At 39.9% G+C, this 26,261-nt stretch overlaps 1 protein-coding gene across 1 annotated transcript in view; it reads left to right on the top strand.

Annotated features, from left to right (window-relative positions):
* The first annotated feature begins 6,665 nt into the window (after positions 1 to 6,665).
* Positions 6,666 to 26,261, top strand: part of PKD1L2 (polycystic kidney disease 1-like 2) — a 41,010-nt gene continuing 21,414 nt past the window's right edge. Inside the window, exons 1-19 of the mRNA XM_014942142.1 lie at positions 6,666 to 7,053; positions 7,623 to 7,787; positions 10,989 to 11,174; positions 11,923 to 12,033; positions 12,457 to 12,604; positions 14,283 to 14,512; positions 15,161 to 15,565; positions 16,649 to 16,747; positions 17,452 to 17,501; positions 18,631 to 18,745; positions 19,378 to 19,585; positions 20,303 to 20,423; positions 20,685 to 20,826; positions 21,325 to 21,525; positions 21,738 to 21,883; positions 22,346 to 22,540; positions 23,394 to 23,519; positions 24,886 to 25,068; positions 26,109 to 26,233. Coding sequence (XP_014797628.1) covers positions 6,666 to 7,053; positions 7,623 to 7,787; positions 10,989 to 11,174; positions 11,923 to 12,033; positions 12,457 to 12,604; positions 14,283 to 14,512; positions 15,161 to 15,565; positions 16,649 to 16,747; positions 17,452 to 17,501; positions 18,631 to 18,745; positions 19,378 to 19,585; positions 20,303 to 20,423; positions 20,685 to 20,826; positions 21,325 to 21,525; positions 21,738 to 21,883; positions 22,346 to 22,540; positions 23,394 to 23,519; positions 24,886 to 25,068; positions 26,109 to 26,233 — 3,344 coding nt within the window. The remainder of the gene's footprint in view (positions 7,054 to 7,622; positions 7,788 to 10,988; positions 11,175 to 11,922; positions 12,034 to 12,456; positions 12,605 to 14,282; positions 14,513 to 15,160; positions 15,566 to 16,648; positions 16,748 to 17,451; positions 17,502 to 18,630; positions 18,746 to 19,377; positions 19,586 to 20,302; positions 20,424 to 20,684; positions 20,827 to 21,324; positions 21,526 to 21,737; positions 21,884 to 22,345; positions 22,541 to 23,393; positions 23,520 to 24,885; positions 25,069 to 26,108; positions 26,234 to 26,261) is intronic.

Here is a 26,261-nt window from a genome sequence, read left to right as displayed (position 1 = left end):
TTATTACCAAATAAAGACTCCAATAGTAAAACTGATATGAACTTAGAAGTTGTTCTTGCTGAAATCACACTGATTGCTATCTCACTGTGTCTGAGAGATAAACTCTAATCTTTGTTAAATATTGTCTTATTGACATAATCTCATTTCCAAGTATAATTGCAAATACAAGCTACTAGTACAGTCTTTCAAATTTAAATACCAATAGTTTCCACATATTATTCTGACAAGGCTTTGTTTGGACCAAAACAGTTCTGATCAAATACTGTTCTGATCAAATACCGTTTTGATCAGTATTTGGATCAAATCAACTATTTTTGTGAGATTTTAACAGAAGTTACTGCTGCTACACAGTCCTAACTTTCAGCCTGCTGTACATCTTTGGGAGACTATAAAAGAAAAGCTTAAAAGAAGTGCTTTCTGGTTTTAGTCAGGTGGCATCTGAGTGCAGAGCATTTAACACAAGAGCAGTGTTCCTGACCAGAGAGACTGCTCATTGTGGGGAGGGTGAAGCTGATCTCTTTCATAAGGTGTTGGATATCTACCGATGAGAGACATTATTAATGAAAACAACTTGTAATACAGTTTTTTTCTTTCTGTTTTCAGGTCCTTTAAGCTCAGAAATAGCTCATAATCAGCAGAAGAAAAATCTGTAACAAAATAATTAAATAAAAACAAACAAGGTGGAGGCTGGACTGCCTTAGAAGTCGGGCCAGTCTTACTGTCATGGAAATCTGGAGTGACTGCAGAGACACCAGCGGAGTTGTGATGTAGATTCAGATCCAAGCAATTATTTTTTTTTGCCTCTGTGTGTATGTGCGTGCTAGGAAAAACTCAGTCCATTTTTATCTACCAGTTAATGTTTTATCCAAAGAGGGCACCTTTAATCCGTAGAACAGTTCTCTTATTAAGATATTAAGGTAATGGCACATCTAAATTGTACCACTTAGTCAGTCATGATCATAAGAACACATGAGGTGTCAGCAGGTGCTTCTGATAGTTCTGCTACTTGCTATGTGAATTCAAGGCTAACCTTAGCAATCAATAACTCTGGCTTGATTCATGTTCTTTTGGGGCACACTTATCGTCATCGTAGTCAAAGATGTCGTGGAAGCCAATAGTCAAAGTTCTCCTGTGGAAGGCAAAAAGTCCATAGGAAATAGCTGGGAAAGAGGGAAGTATTGAGGCATCAATTGTATGGCAGCCCAAAGGCAATATTAGATGCTATCAAACGGACAATTCCTAGAAGAAGATCCTCAGGGACTTGTCCAGGCAACATTTGGGCCAGAAGGTAGCCATACACATCCTATAAAGAGAAATTATGTCCAACCCAGCAACTCCTGAATGTAGTCCTATTTATCTTTATCCTGACCCCATCATGCCAGGAACGAACGTCTAATTTATTTATTGCACCCTATAAAGATAAGAATTGTTTTCCCTGTTTTTCTAAACAAGATACCATCAAAATTGCAACTTGGCAGGGTTGGGCATTGCTAAGTTTGCTGTGTTGCCACATGGAAAATTAGACAGTAGAGCAACAATAAAAACAAACTGTTTTGAGTCAGCAAAGAACCGAGTCTCACTGTCAGGGCAAGCAGCACAGGAGAGCGGGAAGGAAGGAAATGTGATTGTGACCCACCTTCTTAAACTAATTGGCAGATGGAGAGATGGAAGCCAGCCGGAGAGATGGAAGATGTAGGTGTACCTAGGGGCTTTCCTCCTTCCCTTTCCAGACAGCCTGCGCAGGACTCGGTATTTCCTACCTATTTGGGTAATAATGAAACAGATCTTTTCAAGAGGCAGATCTGCACACAGCGCAAGTGCAGGTGACACACTAAAATAGACCACTCATGATTTATCTCGTTAATGATGCCCAAAAATCATCTTTTTTCTACCTCAAAACTAAAGTAATATAAATAAATTTTCCATTTATATGATTATTCAATTCATAGAACATACATATATTTCAATTCCTGATAAAATCTATACATTACATTCAGTAATATTCAGGAATGTAAAGATGGCAATATCCTCCTGTAGAGTAAATTTCCTTGCTGTTCCTCAAGGCAAATGAACAACAGCCAAAATGAACAGGGGTGTGATTTATTCCTTCCCATTGGCAGCTCTTCACTTCCTTAACTCTTCAAATCTAGTACTTTCTCTCCTCTACTAAGGATTGTCAAGCTATTCTGCTGTGCTGTGATGGCCTTTTGAATCACTGGATATTCTTAGGCTGTCATGATGCAGTTGTGATCTGCACTAGGGTTACAAATCAGGACCACCTTGAAGTCAGTGGTGGCACCATACCCCTCCTCCTTGTCTACGCACCAAGCTCACCAGCAGCCCAGGGAAGTTCTGGAACTGATTTTTCCCAAGTCTGGGACAATAAAGTTCAGAAATAAAAAAGTCTTGTGAATGAGCATGTTCTCATGATAGTTGGTCATGGAGAAATTTGCAGTTGGATTCAGGGTGCCCTGAGCTATTGATTATGTTGAACAAGAATTTGGGCTTGTATTTTTCAAAACTTGCAATCCAGTGCTCGGTGCCTAATTTGGGGCATTTGCAAAGGTGTCAAGGCAAGGCTACCACATCTACATATGTTAGATAAGCACTGAGTGCTCATCGCCCCTTCTGTAAGAATTTAGGCATATGAAGCTAAACTTTCCAAATGGCATATAATTTACATATATAAGCTTGGATTAAAAAAAAATATAAATTAGTAATTATCAGTACTTTGAGATTTGGCTACCAAAACTGAGCTGGTTTTAAGGGGTTCAATTTGGGATTCAATTTTTGGGAGTGGTGAACACCACCTAGGATGTTCCCTTACAGAATCTTAGTGTAGGCCATCATTTTTTTAAATACCTATTAACTTTTTCAGCATCATAAACAAAATATGCTTCATATTTCTTTCAACTCAACAGCTTCTATGTACATCAAAAACAACAAATTAATAAACCTTGAAGGATCCATTTGAAAACCAGGAATAAATCCTTCGTCATTGTCTTTTGTGATGTTTCATATAGCATAATGCTTTTCTGAAGAAAATTTCTCTTGATGGCCAACATCTGGTGTAACTCATAAGGGCAAGTTAGGACTCTGTAAGAGATCTGCAGGGCCCCCTAAAACATTTCTAAGAAAAACGAAAGACTTATTCCAACAGAGGCAAGAGAGTTCACAAACAAAGGAGTTATTCATAGCTTTATCGCAGCTTGGAGTGAGGGTGTGAAAATATTGAGAAAGCTTTGTCACTAATTTCTAGTCAAAGCTTGCAAAACACAATTGCTTTGCAAGCCTTATTTTAGCTGGTGAATATGTTTTAGTTTAAGTCACTGGTCCAGAACACGTGCTGTAGGGGTGGTTGCTACATCAGTCTTTCCAGCACAGAGCCACAACTGAACAAGGATTAACAAGCCTTGGCTATATGCAAAGGGCTCAAGGTTCCTTACAACCAATGCTTATGTACAGCCTCTTCTTTTGTGAGTCTGCCCCAGTTCTTCAGAATTATGCAAAAGGCAAACAAAACCCAGCAAGTCAATGGTTTTGGTGTATCCAAAATTTATGTAGCTGATGTTATGCTTGACACTTCCCTGCAGATCCTGGTGTGGCTTTACGATAACTGTTAGGGGTCAGTCACACTCCCATGGGCAGCCAGCAGAAAACTTACTGTAATTGCCAACCACCCCCTTGAGACAATGAGAGAGGCTTTAATTAAGCCTTTCTACGACTCCCTATTGAAACATGCAAGATGAGATTACACAGCCAGGTGCACCATTTTGTCTCTTCCACACTAACATTTGTGATATTTAAGAAACTTCATAAACTATTTCATTTCAGCCAGCTACACACAGGCAAATAGCAAAAAAAAATTAATAAACGATTATACTGTGAAGCTTCCATGTGGACTTCTGGCATAAGAGAACTACTTAAAAAAAATGTCTTTCTGTTGAGGAAAAATATAAAAAGCATGTTTCCCACAAAATAGTAAATTCAAGGAGCACTGTTTATTTGAAATCAAGCCATTTTTCAGTTATGAGTGAAAAGGGCTTTCAGGAATTTTGTCTCTTCCTGAGGACCCTAGTTGCTAATTTTGATGCTTTTAAAGCGGTATTTTCTTTTCTGTAAATGCTTTTCTTTCTTTTGTGGTAAACAGAATAAACTGACAGACTGCTCTACTGGCACTGAAATATATGAAGTCAACAAACTGCAAAAGAGGGAAACTGTCTTTCTTCCATTCCCCATCTGCTGCAGGCAGTTGAAGAGTTACTTATAGCAACCGTAGATGAGGAAAAAAATTCACACTGCTGTAGAAGTTGCCAACAGTAGACTCACTTGGAGAGCTTGGCTTTATTTGTAGACATTTCCAAACATTATTTGTTCTTTTTTAGGGCCTGTTTCAGTATCTGTCAAAGCCAGAGACAAGATTTCCATTAATTTCAATGGCTTTGGAGCAGATTCACAGAGGATAGCCTGCGGCACCTCCAGCTCTGGCATTTTTAGCACTTTGTGCATGTAGTCAAACTTCCAGTTGCAGAGAAAGAACTGGATGATGCTACAGAATCCATTCATCACAGATGGGAATCAATGGCACCTACTGGAAATGCATAGTCTGTATCACTGACTCAGATACATTTAAGTACAGTCTCCTTCATCATACCCATGTTTTCAGAGAAAGGATGTGTTTCTCATATCTAAAAGGACAAAAGGAGAGGGCTGGCTGCCAGCTTCTGCAAAGCCTGGCGAGTCAGCATGGCCCAAGAAGAAGGACTCTGAAGGAAATGTCACGAAAATATACAGCGGCCAACTAACTGAACAGCAGCTGCCCTCAGCTCTGACCTTTGCAAGAGCTTGAATATCAGTTGGGTTGAGGGTTCCCAGGCTGAAGCCCATGAAGTTTTGTATGCAGCCCAAAAAGGGACTCCTAATTTGCAGACATCCCTAGTAGAACGAGCTGGTAATCATAGTTATATGGTCTCTTCCAGGAAGGGGATGGATGACTGGGCACTGACTGGGCCAGATCCATCAGCTAATTACAATATGGATTGGCCTCCCCCAGTGATGGGAAACCCAGTCCGAATATTCACATCTCAGCTGCTCCCTATCAATCCATCTGAAATAACTGTGGGATCTGCTCCAAGGGCTCTATAGCTGAGATAAGTCTTGCTTTTGAAATGCAGTGGGAGAGAGGACATCCAGCACAGTGTCTATCCCTCCATCACAGTGCATTTTCTTCCCCTTTCCTCTCCTCCCCCGCAATTATCCTACCCATTAAACACTTCACCATGAACTTTATCTTGAAAACCCTGATCATAGTCCTCCTTATCCAGCTGAGCAAAGTGACTATGAACTGGAGGTCCAGAAAGGACTTTAGATTGAAGATTATTCTTAAACGCTTGCTGGATGCAGCACACATAGTATACTTTGGAAGAAATCTTTAGAGGCAGAGCGGGACTGGTGTACTGTGATATGTGCGTTACCTGCAGCTCAATGGTGGGACGCAGGTGGCATTTCTGCAATGCAGGAATTCAACCAAACATCCCTGTTTCCTGCATCTCTGTGATGCAGTAGCTGGCTCGCTGATCCACGTCTAAATATAAGCGCGTGCTCTTTCAGTGTCAGGTTATCGTGGTATAAATTAATAATAATTGCATCAAATTCAATGGCGTTAATGCCAAGAACAGGAAGATTGCAATAGCTAAAGATCCGTATTTGTACTGTATTTCTGTTAATCCAGTGGCCTTATAAACCTGATTGGTATCTTTTGTAAGGAATTTCAGAAGCACTTAGGGATTTCAGCTCCTAAATGTTGCTGGGCTGCCTTCCCAAAGTCCATCAGCAGCCTTTGGAATGTGCACACAGGCCTCCCAAGTAGTTCTGATGATTAAGGCAATACTTTAATCTTTTCTAAATCACTGTTTTAACTTTTGGCCTTCTCTTTTGCCTCCTAGCAGGTATGAATACTGTAGATCTATATAGCTAAGCAGCTTAGCTTTTAAGGGATGATGGGAGCATTTCTTTTGGGGTGTGGAATTCTAAATAGACACAATGCTTCAAAACAAAGCTTACTTGGGTCAGCTGAGATTAAGCTGCCTATGTGTAAACAGGTGGACAGGATTAATACGATACAGTAGTTACAGACATTGCATTAGCATCTGAAAGAAGCACCTCAAAAAATTAGCATCCAAAAGAAGCACCTCAAATAATAATTATTAAAAATAAAGCAACCTAAACCAATGAAATGTATCTACAAGAGCACTGTGTGTTTTCCTATCTCATAACTCCTTGTATTTCCATTTTCCTCATTCTCCTCCCATTTTTACATTGTATCTCTTTGATCCAGCTTTTATGTTCATACAATGATGCCTTCGATGTAGGAGCTTTATCTTACTTTCCCACATGTCCAACAGCAGCATATATCAACTTTATCTCCTCTGCTCATGAGGAAAGCAATATTCTAATGTCTTCTCTTCAAACTGACTTCACATGGAATGAGACATTTATACAATAGGCCTCACAATGGCCATTGCAGTGATTTTGCATCAACTCTTGTTGTGTGTATCCTCAGACACAATCACTGTTATATATTGGAAGCGATTTGTTCCGTGTTCTATCACTGCTGCTGTCGCAAGCAGCAAAGAGGAAAGAGAAAGGCTGATGACACGACAAGGATGACATCCCAAGCTTTTGAAGAAGGCAGAAAAAAGCGTGGTGGTGTGCTAAGCAAGACGAGTGCCACACAGGGCACTGAGCTGAGAATGTGGCTTGGGATCGCCATTCTAATTTCTCTTGCTGTATGTTTGGCTGTGGAGGAAGCAACCGTGGATGAAGGAATCCCTTGCTCAAAGTACCAGGTAGCTTTCAACCATTCGTGCTATGAGTTTGTGAGACTCCAGCGTTCCTTCACAAGTGCCCAGAGCTGGTGTGAGAGAGGAGGAGGGCACCTCATCTTTATTGAAAATGAGGAAACTCAAGAGTTCTTGCAAAAGCACATTGCAGAGGATCAGGAATGGTGGATAGGACTGATCTCAAACTCCATGCTGAATGAAACTACTGACGGTAGGTGGTTTTGAAATCATGTCTTCTTTAAAAATGTGCCAGCCCATGATGCTCACTTAACATGATAACAAATGCAATTAGTCCCTCTGTAGACTTCTGCTGAAAAGCCACTGTCTTTTGTTGCTGTAACTTCAGATTTCTATTCAGATGTTTTAATTGCCTGCTTCACTTCCCAGTTGCATGTTGTCACCCTTTCCATCAGATCTTGCGGTTGTGTGAGCACACAGTGAATTAGATCAGCTTGCTGACCCAGTGAAAAAAAAAATGTGCTGGGTTTAGGTCTCCAGTGGAAGAGCCAGCTGAGCCAATTCTCCGCGTTAGGAAGCGCTGCAAGATCTGATGCAAGGGAAATGGTAGAATCTTGAGTCTGGAAGTGCAGGGGGAAGAGGTGGTGTCTCTTTTAGTGGTTATATCAGGTTAAATATAAAATGTAATTGAAGATCCCTACGTGGACAAAACCACCTCTGCTTCAGCAGGAATAGGGATACAGTCCTGCTCTGCAGGCTCTGATTCTGTAATGGTGTTACTGTGGAAAATAAACATTTGGGACATGATTATTTTGTTTGCAGGGTCAATGATTTGGCTGGACACCTCAAACATAAGCTACAGTAACTGGTACAAGGATCAGCCATCTCCCTTCTCATCCACATGCGGGTACATCCTGAAGAATGCCAAGTATCAGTGGGGTGTGACTGACAATTGCAGCCAGGAATTTGACTTCATTTGCGAGTTTGGTAAGATATATAACAGCTGGAACTGAGAAGTGAGCATGCCACATTCACAACTGTGCATAAATTGCCTTGTTACTTTCAAAGTGGCTGCGTAATAACTTAACAGAGCTTATTAAAAGTGAACAAGCAAGAAGCCATATAACCCCAGCAGGTGCTCTTTTTTCTAGTGTGCTGATGTAAGATCTGATTCAAAGAAAGAAGAACCCTGGAATTGCTGAGAGATGTAGGGGCTCAGCAACTAGCCATTAAGGTCCAGGTTTCCAATAAAGGGCTAGTAAAATAGAAGTGGATCCAAGAGTAAATCTAAATGTGTAGCAGTCCATGCCTACAGCAGACATAAGCTAGCTAGTTTAAAGCCAGTTTGAGTAGTGCATGAGAGCATGTTTGCAAGAATAAACTCCCACAACACCGTAGTACCTGAGCTAGGTGGGACCCTGTAAACATACTCTTAATCATAAATATGTGCCAAAATAATTTCCATTTGTCACTGAAGCAAAAATACAGCCAGGCTTTCAGAGACACCACTCCTAGCAGCATAGAGTAAGCAAAAGTGAGAGCAAGTTTTTCTTGTTTCTTCTCAGACCCTTCCATCAGGTGAAGTTTGAGGCCTTCCCTGGGATAAGGCAGCAGACAGGAACTTGTACTTCCTGGTGGCATTTCAGTGCTCAGACAGAAAATTTACAGACATTGTGTCCCTTAAATTATGACCTGGAACAAACAGTCCTGGAAAGGAATGCTGACAGTATTGTCCCATTCAACATATAGATAGGAGGGGAATTTGTGTTCCTCGCACTTTGCACATAAGCCAAGCATTTTGAACTGTAGCTAGAACTAAGGTCATGAGCACGGGAAGGACAGTCTGGCTTCGGGTCACTAATATAAAAAGTTTTCGAATCCAGTCTGTGAGTACAGGTTACCACAAGCCCTAGAATTGCTGCTGTTCTGCTCCAGTACTGTACTACTTCTGACATAATTAACAAGTCGTTCCACAATCAGCAAAACTAATAAAGTTTTGTTTCCTGTCCTGATTTTCTGTTCCACATCCCCTCCCTACCCTCCTCCTCAGCACTCCCAGTTCACTCCTACATCCCCAGCACGTCCTCTGCAAATCCTTTTCCCTGCAAATCCTTTTCCCTCTCCCAGCTCCCTCCCCTGCAGTTCTGCTCCAGAGCTCCAGCCGTAGGTGCTGGACAGTTGAATCCCACATCATGGAACAAATAAACATCAGGTTATAATCCCTACTCCTAATAGAGGCACTGATGTAGCTCTTTTACCTAGCTATTAATTTTCATGAAATTTTAGGGTATTTTGAGGCTTATATCTATACATCAAATTTGGCTGAAGATGACTAACGTTAACAATGATTGGGGGACGTGAAATTGGCAGACAGTGCAATCCCTTAAGCTTATTTTCCTTGCAAAAACAGACTAAAATTATTTTTCCATTACAGCCACAGTAGACAACTGTCTGTTTGTAAGGAAGCTATCATCTGTTACCATAGGATCTAACTTAAAGCCCATTAAATTCAAAGAGTGTTTGCATTATTGAGCAACAATGTCCTCGCTACATCCATCATTCCATTACCCAAGAAACTGAGAACAGATTGAGGCAATTACAGCCTTGTTTTCAGTATCCACAGCCCATGTCCTTTAATACACATACATATTTCAATAACAGAGTAGACTCCTCTTTGCATGCAAGGAATTAGATCCGATATCCCAAAGAAACAAGGACAATATTTTCATTAGTTTCTCTGGGTGTAGAATGTTTGGAAGTTCCCGAAACTTGTGGGTGCTTCAGTTTGTCTCTGTAAAACAGGCACAGCGATACTTAACACCTTCACACCCAGCTGCTCTGAGGCTTGGTTCACATTAACATTGAGTTTGAAACTTCAAATGGAATGTAGAGGTAGCTCCAAATGGTACCACTGTTGGAATTTAATACCTCTGAATACTGATAACTCATCTACTTGATCATCTGAGATAGTTATGTGTGTACAAAAACTAACCAGACTGCATTCTGCCTTCACCCTTCCTTTGGCTATCTATCCTAGCATTAGTGTTCCTCAACAAAAGTAAGAACTTTCCTTCTTATTAATTCTTATTTTTTCTATTCTGCCATTTGGTGCTCCGTAAGTTAGCAATTTGTTGTATGAAAAATATAATTACTGAACCAGGGTTTGTACACAGGAACACAAACCAGGTCTGCACATTTTTCCAAGTAAAAGTTGCTGAGACAGCAAATACTATGGGAACTCTATACAAAGTAAAGAACAAAGAAATGCACGAGATGATAGTCCGCATTAGAATTTAACAGCAAATTTTTTTATCAAGCTTATTTAGAGAGTTCTAATCTGTAAACTGATCATGTTGCTATAGTTACAGCCAGGCTTAGATTTAGCCTTTAAATAACAATAGCACACAATTACTGCAGTGTGCACACACTGGCACTGTTAGGCAAGGTATTTAAGGGCAATGATCAAACCAGCAACTGGAGGACAATGTATTTAAACCTGAGACAGCTGAAACAAAAACATTCTTTTGTAACACTCCCATATGAGAGCAGTCTTTCGCATCCTCCTCTCCAAGGTATTAAGTATCCTGATTACTACAGGATACTAAGAATTCTGAGAGATAATTAACTGTCCCAGATTAATCAAAGAATGAGATGTAGGCATTTAGAGATATGACCTTACTCATTTGAGCAGTTCTGCTGAATGAAGTCAGCCAAATATCACCCAGGAACAAAGGTGTCTCTGTAGCAGAAATGGGATCAGGTCCCATATTTAATATGCAAACTATTCTCCAGAGCAATTACCTGAATATCATGCAAATCACACACTGCCAAAAGGCTCTTTCAGAAATCAGGAGTAACTTTAAACCTTCCAGTACTGCAGGTCAAACAAATGCTAAGTTTTTTCCACAAAAATATGTTTTTTTTTTAAATTAAAATATTTTGGTTTACTGAAAATGTTCTTTTTTTTTTTTCTTTAAAGGCAGTAAAAGCCATAAATCTATTCCTTTGGGTTTTACAAAAGGAAAAATACTTTACTCTTTGTTCTTTTTTTTTTCTTTTCATTTTCTTAATTGTTTAAAAGGGAGAAAATGAAAGAAAGATAAAAAAAAAGCAGGATATGCAGAAGAATTGTAGCAGGATTTATCAGAAATTCAAAGAGTTATTTCTGATTCTTTTTTCTCCTATTAGAATCTGGCAAGAGCATTGCTTGTGATAATTACAATGCCACTGTACAGTGTGGATCAGGAGAAGTTATTCAAATTGGAGAGAGCTTCTATGGACGGAAGACCCCTCACTACTGTGTATCGGAGACTCCCCTCCAGTATGATACAGATGAAGACTGTAGCTGGATCAGTGTCACAGATGAAGTAGCAGGTAGTATCTCATGGCACTGCTCGGCAGAAGCGTAGAGTATGTGCCAAAGTCCCTGGTCCCTAAAATATTTTCTCTTGTATTTCATTAGAGTTAGTGAATAGGAAAGTGGATTATTCCTAAAATGAAGGGATTCACAGAGAACTACTAACATGGAGGAGGCTCCCAGGTTGGATGGAAAGGAGGGATTTTGCAAGGAGCAAAGATTCAGAGAAGGGGAAGGGGAGAAAATGGAGAACAAGGGTTCCTCTCACTGCGTAAAGAAAATATGTGGGCACACAGACTCCCCGATGAACTCAATGTGAGGTGCTAGATTTGACAGAGATGGAAGAGAACACACCCATACAAACCTACCTCCAAACCAGGAGGGGTGAAAGGGCTGGCACCCATGGGGACAGGAGGGCAGGAAGGGATCTGCTGCTGCCTGCAGTACACAGCCTGCTGGAGCTACAGCGCTCCATGGCTTGCCAGACTAAACAGTGACTACAGCCTGTCCCTATGGTGATTCTTTGGGCTTCCAGCCAAAATTAAACCAAATACATAACTTCCTTTTTTATGCCCTCTAATTCAGCTTTGTACCAGGCAATAAGCAACACACTAAATTCAAAGTGATGTGGGAGGTTGTCTAGAAATCAGCGATGTGATATTCTTCCCCCTCCCCTTTTTGTTTCTGTCATCTTCTCTCATCTGAGCTGTTGTGACAGTCAAAGACAAAACCCACTAGTTCATATAAAACAGTCCTTCTTTCCAGGCCAGTGCCATGGTCTTCAGGCCTGCCAGGTGGCAGCGGATGGCATTTTCTATGGAGACCCTTGTCCAGCATCTGGAAGCTATTTGTCTATTCAGTACCACTGCAAGGAAGGTAAGTGGGAGGGGGCTGTCAACACCAAAAGCTTGTTCTGCTCTTTGCTGTAAAACTGTGACCATTGATATTTATCCTACAAATCACTGCTCCATCATCAGGGAAGAACCTGAAAGAGTGGTGACCACTAAAAACAGGCACAAAAATATAGCTTCCCTGTCCTTCCTGAGGGTTTTTAATAGGACACAACACCATGGAATTCAAACAGAAAAACACATTTAAATGAAATTATGTCCCAACAAGAATCTTGACCAGTAGCTACGGAAAAGAATCAGCTCCTTCTCACACCACTAATGCGTTCAAATTAGCAGGAGTATCAACTCAGTTTTGGAGAAGGCCTGCTCTCAGTACATGAAAATTAATTGAATTATGTAAAAATTGGAGACAAGCAATGGCATTGAATTCTGTCATTATGTTTTACAGGTCTGCAGCTGCTTGTAACAGATACATGCTTTGTCTTTGAAAATATCACAGTCAGTTTGAACTGGCTGCTCTCTCCATACTCTGGCAACCTTTCCTGCATCATTAGCACTGGAGATGGCCACGCTATTGATCCTTACTACCCTCTAACGTAAGATATATCCTTCATGTATCATCAGACAACCAGTGAATTTCGCTGCTTGCATTTTATTGACTGTCAAGTATCTTAAATGAGATGTCAAATATTAACTAGATTAATAATAGACCCTACATACAAGACACTTGGATTCTGCAGAAACTTGTTCTGAAATTAATACAAAATTTTATGTCACGCTGCCAACCACAATCTTTCTTCTGCTTAATATGATTCACATTTCTTACTGAGGGAATTTATTCCAGATCCTAAGCAGACAAAATTACTGAAAACATGTCAGTAATTGCCAAAGAAACAGGCAAGCATTGTTTTCTTAAGCCTAAAGAGTATTTTTAAATAACATTTAAAATAATTCAATGGCATTTTGGAGTTTTTCTTTTATTGTAATTGCATTAAAATTGTATCTTTGAAGGATCAAACATTTTTCTGCTGGATTTAAAAAACAGATTTTGCCCTAGTGCTATGAGTGTCAGAGAATGGCTCTAGAAATTTATTTGTCCACTTATGGAATCCTACCTGAGTCAACTAGAAAACTAAGAGTAGAAGAACAAAACCCCAAAAGTAGTAACATACAAGAAACAGAAATTATTTCAGAGCTACAGACACAGGCCTGCAGCTGTTAAGAAACTGGAAAAAAAATCTTTGATAGTGAACCTTTAAGTGAAATCTGTTTGCTAGCTCTAAGGACAGGCTGGCTGTTTTTCTGGGAAGCCCTTTTCCTTCACCTACTAAATGGCCGGCAGTCACGCTCATCTGTTTTCTGTGTCCAGTTTGATACCCATTCTTACAGGGATTGCCTTTTCTGGTCTGGTCTTGTCATTGCCATTTTTCTGAAGTCCAGTTAGAATGAAACCTTTTTCTTCAATACAACAGCAAATGAAAAATATCAAGAATAATATGTCCTGATCTTTATTTGCATTTACTAGGTGATACCATGGCAAGAACATAAATAGTTCAGAGAGAATAGTGTCAGGAATATTACTTATTTGCCCTCCATAGTGTATGTTGTTCAAGAAGGATACCCTTCAGTTCTTTTTACCATCTCCCTGTGCTTGTTAGTAATAATAGCAGCTACCACAGACTTCTTCATATCCATTCATCTCCTATTGCTATCAAGACCAGAGCTACACCAGATCCAGGAGGTGGTTTTGGGAAGAGATGGTTTTGCCAGCATAAGCAAGTACACAAGCAGCTGCACATAAAAATACAAAAAGAGCAAGGGATTGCTCTAACAAAATGCTGAGCAGCCTCAGCTTTCACAGATACACCTAAGAGATGGTAAATTGGGAATAAAATCAAGAATAGAGAAATTAAGGGCACCGTTACCCGTTCTAAAGTGCATAGTCATATGTCTGTGCTCAAAGCCAACAACACACAGGCCAGATCTAATGCCACGTGTTATGGAACTGTAATGTACCTACTTCATAGAAAATGTATCCATCCTAATAGTTATACTTTGAGAATGACCACCCCTGATATTCACCCTTAATGACACCATAGCTGGAACAAAGGAACAATCTTCAACCCCAAATAATCTATGTAAATAAATGAGGGATTACAGTGATTGCAGGAGAGCTCAGTCAGGTCAGAAATTTGGGAACTGTGACGACTATCAGCACATAAGGCTTCCCAGGACAGTCTTCCACAACAAGCAGCTGTTCTCTTTCTATTCTAGACTGGTCAGCAATGTCACATATAGATATTCATCTCCTGGAGAATTTACTCTTTCTGTGGAATGCACCACCAGCGAATGGCATGTGATGGCACAGAAGCGGGTGACTGTTCAAGATAAGATGGATCAACTGCGCATTACTGGGTGCTATAGCCAGTATGAAACTGGGAACAGCTCGTTCTGCCGTACGCTGTATGGGGACTTGTTGTCGATTCAAGTTGAACTCAATGGAGGTGAGGCTAATTACTCTGCACGATTTAAACAGCAGGCTAAATATTATGCTGCCCATGGGATAGAAGCAGGATTTTCATTATGCAAAACAATACTTCTTTTTAGTGAATGCTTTCCCTCTAATTGTTGCATTCCTGCAACTGAATGCTCTCAGCTCTATTGGAGGGGTTCTTTCTCAGAGCTATTACACGATCTCAAACATAAGTATGAATCCTTTTTCCTTCCACAAAAAGCTGACAAAGCATGAGCATAATTTTACTCACATGAATCCACAGGAGGCCAGTAGGAATATATCCATATTTGAAGTTAGGAATCTACAGAAATGTTTCTCTGATTGAAGGTAAGAAGATTCCATGCTGAGCTGGTAACATTTGCTGATACATATTTTTTTCTCACTTCAAGTTCCTGGCAGCCACATATATGCTTAAAAAATAAAATTCAGTAGCATATTTTGAATTCTCTTGAGTGCACTAACACTCCCAGCAGAAAACACATGATAGACTTCCATAAGGAACCTGGAGGGGCACAAAATCCTGTATTGCCACAGTGTTCTTATGACTCTTCTATAAACACCTGAACGCTGCACATGCAGCTAGAACCGGATGGCCTATTACACAAGCTGTGAGAAACTTTGAACTGTCTTTTTGCAGGCAATGGTGTGTCCTACATTATATTAGCAGATAACATGACACTCGCTGAATCCAGTGCAAAGGAAGGAATTGTCCCTCACAATCTGACACTGGACAGTGCCACTCAAGAGCTGCTAGGCCCAGGGATACATCAGCTGGAAATCCGAGCATCCAGCAACACAACCGCATTGGAGATCTCTGCGAGCTTTGCTGTTCACTTCATTGAGCCAGTATCTGGTCTTCAGGCTGCATTAGCTTCTCACACTCTGCAGCTGGGGGAGAATTTGGAGATAAATGTCTCTGTGTCTCACGGCACCCCAGATAAGCTGAAGTTTGAGGTGATTGGATCTAATGAAACTCACTCTCACAATGAAGATGGCCCTCATGGGGAGCCTCGAACGTACATCATTCCCATCCACTCTGAAGGTACAGCATGCTGATATCTTCTGTATTTCTAAGACACAACTGAGTAGAGATGTTCACATAAACAGCCATGGCACCCTGGACTAAGGGACAATAATGTACAGCTGAATTCGGTTGCGTTTCTAGCTGCTCAGACTTGGTCTGCAGAACAGTATGACCAGCACGGTCTTATTGATTTTTAGGTGAGCTAAAAAAATTGAACTGGCAAATGGGTTCTCCACATGGAGAGCGAAAGCAAAGCTTCACCAGATTTTTGCAATAAAAAAGACATAGTTTAGTTTTCATTACATGATCTGATTCAAGTACAAATGATGACATTTGTGTGAATCACAAAGTGTTTTCCTCCTGTTTGTTCATATGTATAACTTTTCAAGTTTACACTCCTCTGCATTTTACACTGCAGTAATTAATAATCTGAGGAGTTCTCAGTAGAGATGACAAAGAAATGGGGAGCTTTTCTGTGTGGCAGTCTCCAATACAAACTTACTTATGCATAAGCTTTTTAGTAATGTTTTCTTTCCATTATTAAAAAATCAAACCTTTTAAAATGTGGGATTCATGAGATTGTCTTTAAGAGTTAATTCAGTGGCAGAAGACAAAAATATTTCCTCCTCTAATGAACTATTCAAATTCCATGCCAAAGCTGGAGTGCTAGAAGCTAATTATGATTTCATTTTATGTTTTAAAATTATTCAATATTAAAAGTTTTATTGGGTTTCCTTGTATCCATTTGAACATCCCTTCCCTTCAGGCAGAAACTTTCAAACAAGACAGCTGGTCTTGCAAGATGCCTAAACTCATTTGTACTCCAGCATTAGCACACCTCTAGTTTCCTGGGTGGTAGCATCATAGCCAGCTGACAAAGAATAACATTGCAAGTGCTGGGACAAAGGCAGCTGAGTTATTAAAAAGCTGAGATAAAGAGGAAGAACATTCCTTGAAAAGCCTTTCAGTAGTGGAAACTCATCAAAAAACCCCTGAAGCTCTGAACAGAGAAGACTAGAATTTTCTTTATGAATTGGATTTTATATCCCAAACATGACAGACAGGTCCCACTGCTATTAACTGGCCATTTGTCTTCTCTAGGTACTTTCCTAGTGAAAGTGGTGGCCATGAATGCCTTCTCAAACATGAGTCTGGATCTTGGGTTCATCACTGTGTTGGCAAATAATTCTTATAAAGAAGGTAATTGCATTAATCTGACAGTGCTGGTTTTGACAACATAATTGTCTTTTTGCAATCAGAGCATTTCATGGAGTGTTTATGGTTTGCATCTAGTAATTGCTTTCCTTCCAGCAACAGTGCTACAAAATTTTGTGGAGGCTTCTTCCTGATGAAGGCAGATTCCCTGGCTTTGAAGTAGTCATAAATTAGCATCACTGTGTATGTCACACATTGCACATTTGCTATTTGTTCTAGAAATAATTAGTGGAGTTTATGGCTTGGGACATAGCTCCAAAACCAGGAAATATTTGCATCACAGCAGTCTCATAAATTGCTGTCAGTGAATGCTTCTAGATGGCTCATCCTTACATACCAGGAATAAACTGATTTTAGTACTAACCCTATTGAGACTTTTCCAGTGCTTTCCATCAATTTTTTCCGTACATCGATGAAACTCCATCAGCTTCTGTGAATTTATTTTGATTCACACCATTATGTTTGGAGAATCAGGATCACCTTCTTTATAGTTTGTGACTAGCTTGTTGTTACGATTTTACCTATTGTAACTTGACTGTTTATCACAGTTCTGGAGTCTGATTCTTATAGCCCTACCTTTCAGACTGTCGGTAGTCAAATTCTGTGTATTTAAGTTATATTCTCTGAGGATGTCTGAAAGCTTTACAGAGAGCACTAAAATATTCTGCTCTTTTTTTTTCATTAAATAGATTCTGCTACAGAACAAGGCAACTCCAAAACAAGTACCCCAAAGACAAATGTAAGTATTATTTAAGGATCTTTCTTTAAAATTGAAATGCTTAGAAAATTTTCTTACCAGTAAAAATGCTGCATAAGATATTGAAAAGAAGTATTAGTAGCAGACTAGATTATAGACTAGATTTGCTGTGCCCCATATGGTTTAACATAAAATAACTAAGAGTCTCTGAAACAGATGTGTTTACAGGCATTCAATCTACAGTTTGTAAAAGCCTGCAAGTAACAATTACAAGATTAGAAAACAATGAACTTTTCACAATGATTTAGTTTTGGAAGTTGAAATGTGCTTAGATGAATTTTTGCGTTATCTACTTGACTAATGGAAACCTCTCTTTGGGGGATTACCCTTCAAGCAGAGTTTAATATATTTTTATATTGTTTCTAAGTGCTTCCTGCTTCTGTATTGGAATGTTTAAGTTTGCAAAGAAGAAATTTCCAGTTTATGGCAAACTGAGAAACTAATGATACACCAATTGGTAGCAGCTGCACAAATTTAAATAATAAAATTGCCAGATACAATAATTTGTTGTCATTTTAAAGGTCTAGTTTTTAACCATAACGCTAGCAGACAGATGTCTGCTATAGGAGACATGCTGCTTCACAAGAAGACTTCATGCTTTACAGATTGACTATAAAGTGCATCAGAGGAAAATAAATCCAATTCAAAACTAAATTTATCGCAGTTCATTGCACAGAAAGACTAATTCAGCTACCTCCTTCTTCTCTTTATCTATAGCTGTAATGTATCCAATTCAGACAAAAAACAGGAGTGCCCTAGAAAATGTACTAGAAGCCAAAAGATTGTCCAAGGGTTAAAAGTCTCGGTCCAGAAGTGGCAAATTATTGGGAATTAGTTTCCTAAGTACCTGCTTTAGTTTTGAAAATGGAATCTGGGGTCCTAAGCCACTTAGGAGGTCAGGAATATTTTGCCACACAATTTGTCTGTGCCATCTGCTTCTGTTCCCATAGCTTCTACTGCCACACTACCACTGATCAGGGAAAGATCATTTAACTACAGATCTGCTTGCAGTGATTTGGAGTCTCATCTTTCAGACCTTTTTCATTATAAAGAAGCAAGAGACGTATGTGTTTATACATGCTCCTAACTGATACAATTACTTATTGTTTAGGATCACAAAAGAAAAAACAAAATATATATTAAACCGAGTCGCCATGTGGATCCTTTCACAACTGTTACATTTGGCTGGCCAGACAACAATAATTCCAGTTTTCTCTGGTCCTGTGGTATGTGCATTTCCTGAACTTTTCCACCAACTTCTATTTGTCAAGTGACAAACTCACTGTCATGTCAGATCAAGTGATGGAAATCTGACTAAAGGATGGTTTACTCTCTGGCTTTAAAGTTTGCCACTCACTGTACATGAAGAATGTCCTTCTACCTTACCCTGGTTTTAACACTCAACTAATTATGGTATATAATCTGACATAATACTCAGTTTTTGTCTTTTTCCAAGGGTGGCTACTCTTAGATTTCAGTTTTTCAAGATCTGCCCATCCTAAGCCCTCACCCTCATAGCCAAGAACTAATCCCAGGTGATTTCCATAGTTAGGCATTTGCAAGGTGCATGTGTCTTAATAAAACAGCAATAATTAGCATCAAATATAATGCAAAAACATTTATGGCTGTAAACTGGGTTGAGATTCAGGACATCTGTGCTCTGTCCCCATATTTATCCCTGGCCTTGTACGTTACCCCGAAGAATCTGTATACTCTGAACTCTGATGACCCACTTTTTAAATAGGGTTCAGGAAACTTGTTTCCTCTATGAAGCTCTTTGAAATCTATTGCAGAAAAATACTTTATAAGAGGCATGGGATGTTATGACTATTCTAATTATAAAGGAAATGTTTTGCAGGAGCTTGCTGGCCTGAATGGAACAAATGTGTGCAGCAACAGATAATCCTAACCAACCAAACTGAGGTGAAAATCCCACCTTCCTGCCTTCCTCCTCCAAAATCAGCAGTGACTGTCAGAGTTACAGTTCAAAACCATGATGGTGAGGAGAGGCAGGACGAGCAATGTCTCTATGTGACTGCAAAACAAGAACTGCAAGTAGAAATCAGGTCTGTTTTTAAACCCGAGTATTCACTGGTTAATATTATTATTACACAAATATAGTGGAAGGCTACAGTTTTCAATAATAATTATAATAAAGTGATAAAGTACTTTTTGTTGTAAATCTATTTATACTTTACCATCACAGGAATTACAGACAAAATGAGTCTTGTTGTGACCACATTTCTGAACATAATCCTTTTATAAACTGAATAAAATTATTCTCAAAACCATTTAGTTTTTGACCCTGCTACATCCTTTCAATGTTGGAGATTTCCATATGCACACCTCATTGAAACAATGGGAATAAAAGCCATGATATGTCTGAAATTCTTACTAGACAGCCAGATACACGTTACTGCTTTAAAAAATCTGTTCCTCAAGTGTCTAGTGCCTCACTGAAAAGCAGTGGCATTTCAATGATCTGCTAATATAATAATTTCAGGAGCTTAAGTAGAGACAGGCTTAATTTGAGAGACTGAATCAGTTTTGCAACATAAATATTTTGTGGGTTCTGGGCCTTAGTCATATTGAAAATGGAGATGAAGGTTCTTAAATCTCTTGCTTTAAAATCAAGGATTTAGCTATTTGTGAGTCATGTGTCACCTGTCCCATGCTGCAGAGCTTTTGCAGATTTTCATCAAATGAGAGTAAAACAATCAACATCAAGGACTATGACATCTCATCCACTTACTACTTGTAACTATCATCTTAATTCCTTACAGGTGTGAGGCAAACTGCAATCCAGTGAATGCTAGTGATGATGTTGTTTTGAGTGTCTCTGGACAGAAGGACTCCAAGGACATATATTATAACTGGTATTTAGATAACACTTTCCAAACCAAGGTGAGAGCATCAGCTTTGTCAGAAATACTGCACACACAAAAATAAACATCCATCCTGAGGGAGCGCCACGTGGCCTCAGAGTGATACTTTGTCAAATGGATGCTTTGGAAAGAATAGTGAACATCAAGACAAGGGGGTGCCAGGTTTGGGAGGGGTTATAATGAAGGGCACCAAACCACCACCCTGCTCCTGATAAATCACCAGAGAAAAAACAGCAAAGAGACTCTACTGTCATGTTTTCTTTTCTGTCTGATTTTCCAGTCTATGCCCCTCCCTTTAGCCTGTGGCCTGACTGGTTTCCGGCAGAACTCTTTGAATTTGCTTCAAAGCAACACATCCGTACTGAAAATGAACAGCTCCTTCTTGCAGACACAGGGAGAAGCTTTTCAGATTAAAGTAACAGGTAGGGGCAAGCAGGGTTTTTCAGACTCTGAGATAGTTTCTGCCATCATGACATCACACTGACGTTACACACACATAGCCTCGCTGACAAATAAGTTAAATCATTCCACAAGTTGAGAGCTGTTGCTTTTGTATGTGGGTTCTTGAAAATAATTCAGAGCTAAGTTTGTTCTGGGGTATTACACAGGAGGACAAATTCAGTTATCTTACTCCAATCTGTTAATAACTTTGTTAAGGCTCATCTGGAAATGAAGTTATGCTAAATACTTGATCAAATAACAGAGCTTTGCTTTATAATGCAAACACTACCACGTTTTTATAAATTATTTTCCTCTTATGGCTTACTCAGTAGCAGGATTTCATTTCTGATTAGGCCCACCCTGGTGTTTCTGGTGCCTGAACAGACGGCATCTTTGCTAGACTAGGCAAGATGAATGTCTGGAGATCAGTGCCGCCCGGGGCACGATTATTGCTGACGTTCTGCTCCCTCCGCTCCCAGCAATGACTCAGGGTGGCTACGGGGAGGAAACGTACCTCGTCAGCACCGTGCCTCCGCCCGACGTCCCCGCTTGTGCCGTGTCTCCCAGGCAGGGCTCAGCGCTCACCACGTTCAGAGTCTCCTGCAGCGCTCCTTGCTTGGTGGGTTCATGCCAAGCCAGTCCTAACAGGCAGCTCACATACTGCTTCTACCTGAAATCAAGTAAGTCCCGAGGTGAGCTGTTTGGCTAAATGCTTCTCTGTATTTCTAGCAAGCACTTGTTGCTGTCGCTAACAAGAGCAAAGGCACAGCCTGCTTCTGCTCCCCAGAGAGACAATCAGGCCTCCAGAGAGCAAGCCCAGAGCCCCCTGTTCCTGGAGGACCTGTGGTGCCTTTGTGGTATCTGGTAGATGACCCCCTTTTTCCTCTTTCAGATTCTCTCCTGCACTGTGGCCCAGATCCTGAACTCTTCCCAGTTTATCTTCCACTTGGAGAAAAGGAAAATAACTTCATTTTACATATGACAATCACCGTTAGCAACAACTATGGTGATACAGTTCAAACGAATGCTTCAGTGAAGGTACACAGAATTATCTTATTTCAAGATTAACTCAATACATGACCTGCGATTCGCTTTTGGAGCTTCTCCCCATTTTATGCTTTTTACTTCCCTCTGGATGTACCATAATCACCATTTTCCTGTCTAACAGAGACTATTCTCAGTGGACTCAAGGTAGTTAAAAGAATCTTCCATTGTCCTTTCTCTAGGATAGAAGTATAAAAGATTTGGCCATTGGGCAGCATAAGCTGTATTAGTGATTCTGGCGTTGCTCTATGTAGGCCCCAAAACCTCCTGCTGCTGCCCTAGTGCCCCAGGAAGGATATTCTTATCAGGCCACTAAAAATAAAACTTCAAAAATGGGGAACACCAAGTTCTGTGTCCCACTCTAGCGAGGCTGTCAACAAGATGATCGTGGAAGCTCTTCAAAGATAATTATAACAGCACTAGGAAAGCTAAGAACGTATCTGATTTCTTCATCAGGTCGGACACGCAGATATGACTGATGGGAACCTGACCCTGCAGGAGATTGTATTCGAGAAGGCAAACACCATCCTAAAAGATGGGAACAGCAGCATAAGCCTTTTCCAGCTGTATAAGTCAGTTACCTCAGTCCTTAATCAGGAGACCCAAGAGGAGAGCTTTAACATATCTGTACAGGCGGACACACGAAAAGAGGTCAGCCAGACACTCCTGTTCCTGCAGTACAATGCAATATAATGGACCCTTCATACTCTTTGACAGCTCTTAAGTAATAAAAAGCTCATATATCACCACTTGAAATCAATGGAGGTTTCAAGTTTCTGGTATGTGTCTCAGTGTTTGGCACAGGTTTCAGCTATTTTTCACTATTTACCCACATAAATAATTTATTCTACCATCCATCAGTAAAAGAATTTATTCTCAATTGTTATTGCATTAACTTAAAATCATTTGAATGATATTTTTAAACTTTAAATCGACCTGATCTTCCACAAACAATTTAAATATTAGTAAAATGGCCTCTCCTACAGGAGAAATATCCTAATTTTCCCAAAAAGTACTGGATAGCAGGTAATTGCAGTCTGTTCCTTTCAGCTACCAGCTTATGTTTCAGTTATAAGCTTATGTTTGTATAGTGCTTCAAGTGCCTCAGATGAAAAGATCTAGAGAAATGCAATGTATCCTTCAATTATGAGTCATTATTTGCATAACATCAATCACACATGGCTCTGCTTTCTCTGGAAGTGGCATTTATACAGTAATTCACATACATTGGTACAAATTCTCACAAGTAACTCTCCTTGCTATTAACGGACGTTAAGTGTACAAATTCTTTGTGTTGGGAGGTAACACAAAACTCGTGATTATATAGTTGCTAAGCCAAGTGGCATCTTGTCAGTAGACCTAATATCAGTTCAAATGATCCTTGTTGTGGAGTCCTACTTTACAACATAAATTACAGCAAGCCTGGCTGTCAATATACAGCACTACTTGCACAGTCCTAATTAGCATCTTATTCCTTTGCCTAATTATCCCTTTTCATCCCAAGCTCCGAGGGCTGATGCTGACAACTCTCTCTGCTGTTAACGTAACATCAGTGCAGACTGCTCTTAAGATGTCAGAAGTATTGAAAGAAATCACTTACAGGAGTGAAGAGCTGTCTGTCTCAGCACAGGTAAGAAGCAATTCATCTTGTATCTCCTGCACCCCACTGACCTTGGAAGAGTTTCAGTGCCTTAGTTATCTGCTCTTTACCCATTTTTTCAACTGTACCAGCATGTGTATTTTGACCAGAAGGGAATACATTTTGCTGTTCAGGGTAAGTGAATTTGGGCTCTCAGACATTATCTCAGCAACCGCTACAATCCAGGCCATGACTGTCTGGCCAGTTACATTTTATGATACATCTTTAAGATGGAAACCTTAACTTTTAGTCAGAGGCATGTTAGGATGTATATGTCATCTTGTAAAGCACTCTTAGAATCCTTAAGAAAAAGAGTCCAGGAGGGTTTTTCTAGAATTGCCCAGATCCATTAGTCCTTGATCCATGCACTGTCACAAAATGCACATAGGCAAGATGTCAGTGAGGCAGGAACATGAGAGCATCCAGAGGAACTGGGCACAAATGTTCAGATGGGTCTCACAAAAATATTTCTTGAATTTTATCTGGCAATATGACATTATTAGTAGATTATGCTATTTACGCATAAGGAGTGAGCACATGGGAGGAGAGAACAAACTGTCACTGGGGAAGTCTCCCAGATACGCTGGCAATAAAAAGAGCTGTCCTGATTTCTGATGTATTAAACAGTTGGAGGCAGACAATGGCTTGGGAGCATTTCAGCAGTATGTGGTTAACGTTGGCAAGACAAGAACATAGCTGAGATTCAGCACTCACCCCACAGTAAGGCTGCTAAGTGTTTGCAGACGGTGGGAATGGATATGTCCAAGCTTGCAATGGATTTTCTTGGCTCCCTCACCCCCCTGGGCTAAAAGCTGGCCAATGCTTTCACAAACACAGAGAAACCAGCATTTGGGCATGAAATAAAAATTGTAAAACTCATTCTCTTTTGGCATTTAGCACAGCACAAGGCCAAAGGTATTATTTGCTGTTAATCCAATGGGGTTTGTGGAAACTAAGATTGAAATGCACATGCACTTGACAAAATGGTGGCATTTTTTGGACACGCTACCCAAAGTATAACCTAATTTACTACATTACTGTACATCTAAACTGTATTCTTGCCCAGTGTTTGACAGCCAAGCTTACTTCAGATGTTATTCATGTTTTTTATGAATTAAATCTGTAGAAGCAGGCTGCATTTTTCAGGTCTGAAGTACATGTTAGTATACCACGTAGTATATCATCTCTATTGGCATTTGAAGCATTACCCCATCACAAATTATTATAGTAAAACCAGCATTAGCCAGAAGTAGTCCCACGAGATCACTTACATTGCAATACTCAATAAATGACACGTGTCACTTCTGTCATTTGTAGTACCAAGGCATATCAACTTTTCCTCTTGTTTCCCATGCAGGTGGAAGCTAGCAACACTCTCAAAGATGTCAGTGCTTCCTTGCTCACTGTAAACACAGAGGACAGCAGAGATGATCAGAAGTTAAAAGATGCAGCCAACTACCTATTTAATGCAGTAAGCAATGTCCTTAAGGCTTCCATAGAAATCAAAGCTACGAACACTTCAGTGCCAGAAGCAGAACAGGTAATTTTGGTTTCGTCCAGTTTGTAGTGGACCGTGTGTGAACATTTGCTCATTTAGAAGGTTTTTAAGAGTTCTGCTGCCTCTCATATTTTTAAATTGGCTTCATTGTGACACCATGATGGACTTGAATATCAAAGGAAACTCCTCCCCAGTCAGACCTGTTAGATGGCACAGTATGCTAATGAAGATGATAGAAGCCTCTTAAGATTTATTACATTTAAAGTTGGACAGGAGAGCACTGGACAACAGAGCATCAGTGCACAACCTCTAACAGATGACAAGCACACAGAGATTTTTTCAGGTTTGATTTTATCCCCTCCTTTTGCTTCATAATTCAAGGAAGCCACAGGTATTCAATATTCATGATTCGCTCCACCACTTCAAAGCTGGAATCAGCTCTGGTTGTTGCTCATACTTTTTCAGAAAGCCCACTCTGATTTTTTATTCAAGATTATGAAAGGTGTTTATTTTGTTCTATCCTTTCTTATCTATCCATGAATTGTCACAGTGTGCACAGTGTGCTTCCTGGGCTGAACATACTTTAACCGTCATCACTGCAAGGAAGTAGGGCATGAAATATATCTAACCTGAGAGAAAAGGTTATGAATAGTTCAAACTTCCCCGGGATAACACACAATTAATATGTAATTAGGTCTTGCTTTTGCAACTAACTTAACTCTGAAGTGTGCAGTTAAAGGGCATTAATGTACAGAAGTGAAGGAGTATATTGCATTAAATTGATGTCATGTTTGTAGTGCTTCAAATGTCAGTGTGTAGAACTTGAAAGTAATAGAATATAAAAGTTAAAGCTGTAAGATATATTTATTTGCTGTCTGCAATGTTTTAATGAGAATTACAGAAATTGAATTGCTGATTAGAATAACTTTCTCTGAGATTAAGCAGCACATCACCAAGTTGACCAGCTTTCTAAGACACTAAAAATTAGTATTTGTTCCTAAAAGGAAATAAAGGCAAATAATGTGCAACTTAATGATTCTGAGAAGCTTTGTTGCAAGTTTCCTTCTCTAACCCTTTTCCAGAGTTCAGTATCACACCAGCTCCTGAATACAGTTGAAAATCTACAGAGTGCCCTTCTGTTGGGGAAAGAACCGGATGATGAACCAACTGTCCTTACCACTCCTTCTGCCACCATGTACATACACAGGTAACAGTAACAGCGTCTCCCACCCAGC

Source organism: Calidris pugnax, unplaced genomic scaffold, assembly GCF_001431845.1.
Source record: "Calidris pugnax isolate Ruff unplaced genomic scaffold, ASM143184v1 scaffold28, whole genome shotgun sequence".
Classification (NCBI taxonomy): domain Eukaryota; kingdom Metazoa; phylum Chordata; class Aves; order Charadriiformes; family Scolopacidae; genus Calidris; species Calidris pugnax.
Note: the sequence above shows the minus strand (reverse complement) of the source record. Positions and strands in the feature narration are given on the sequence as shown.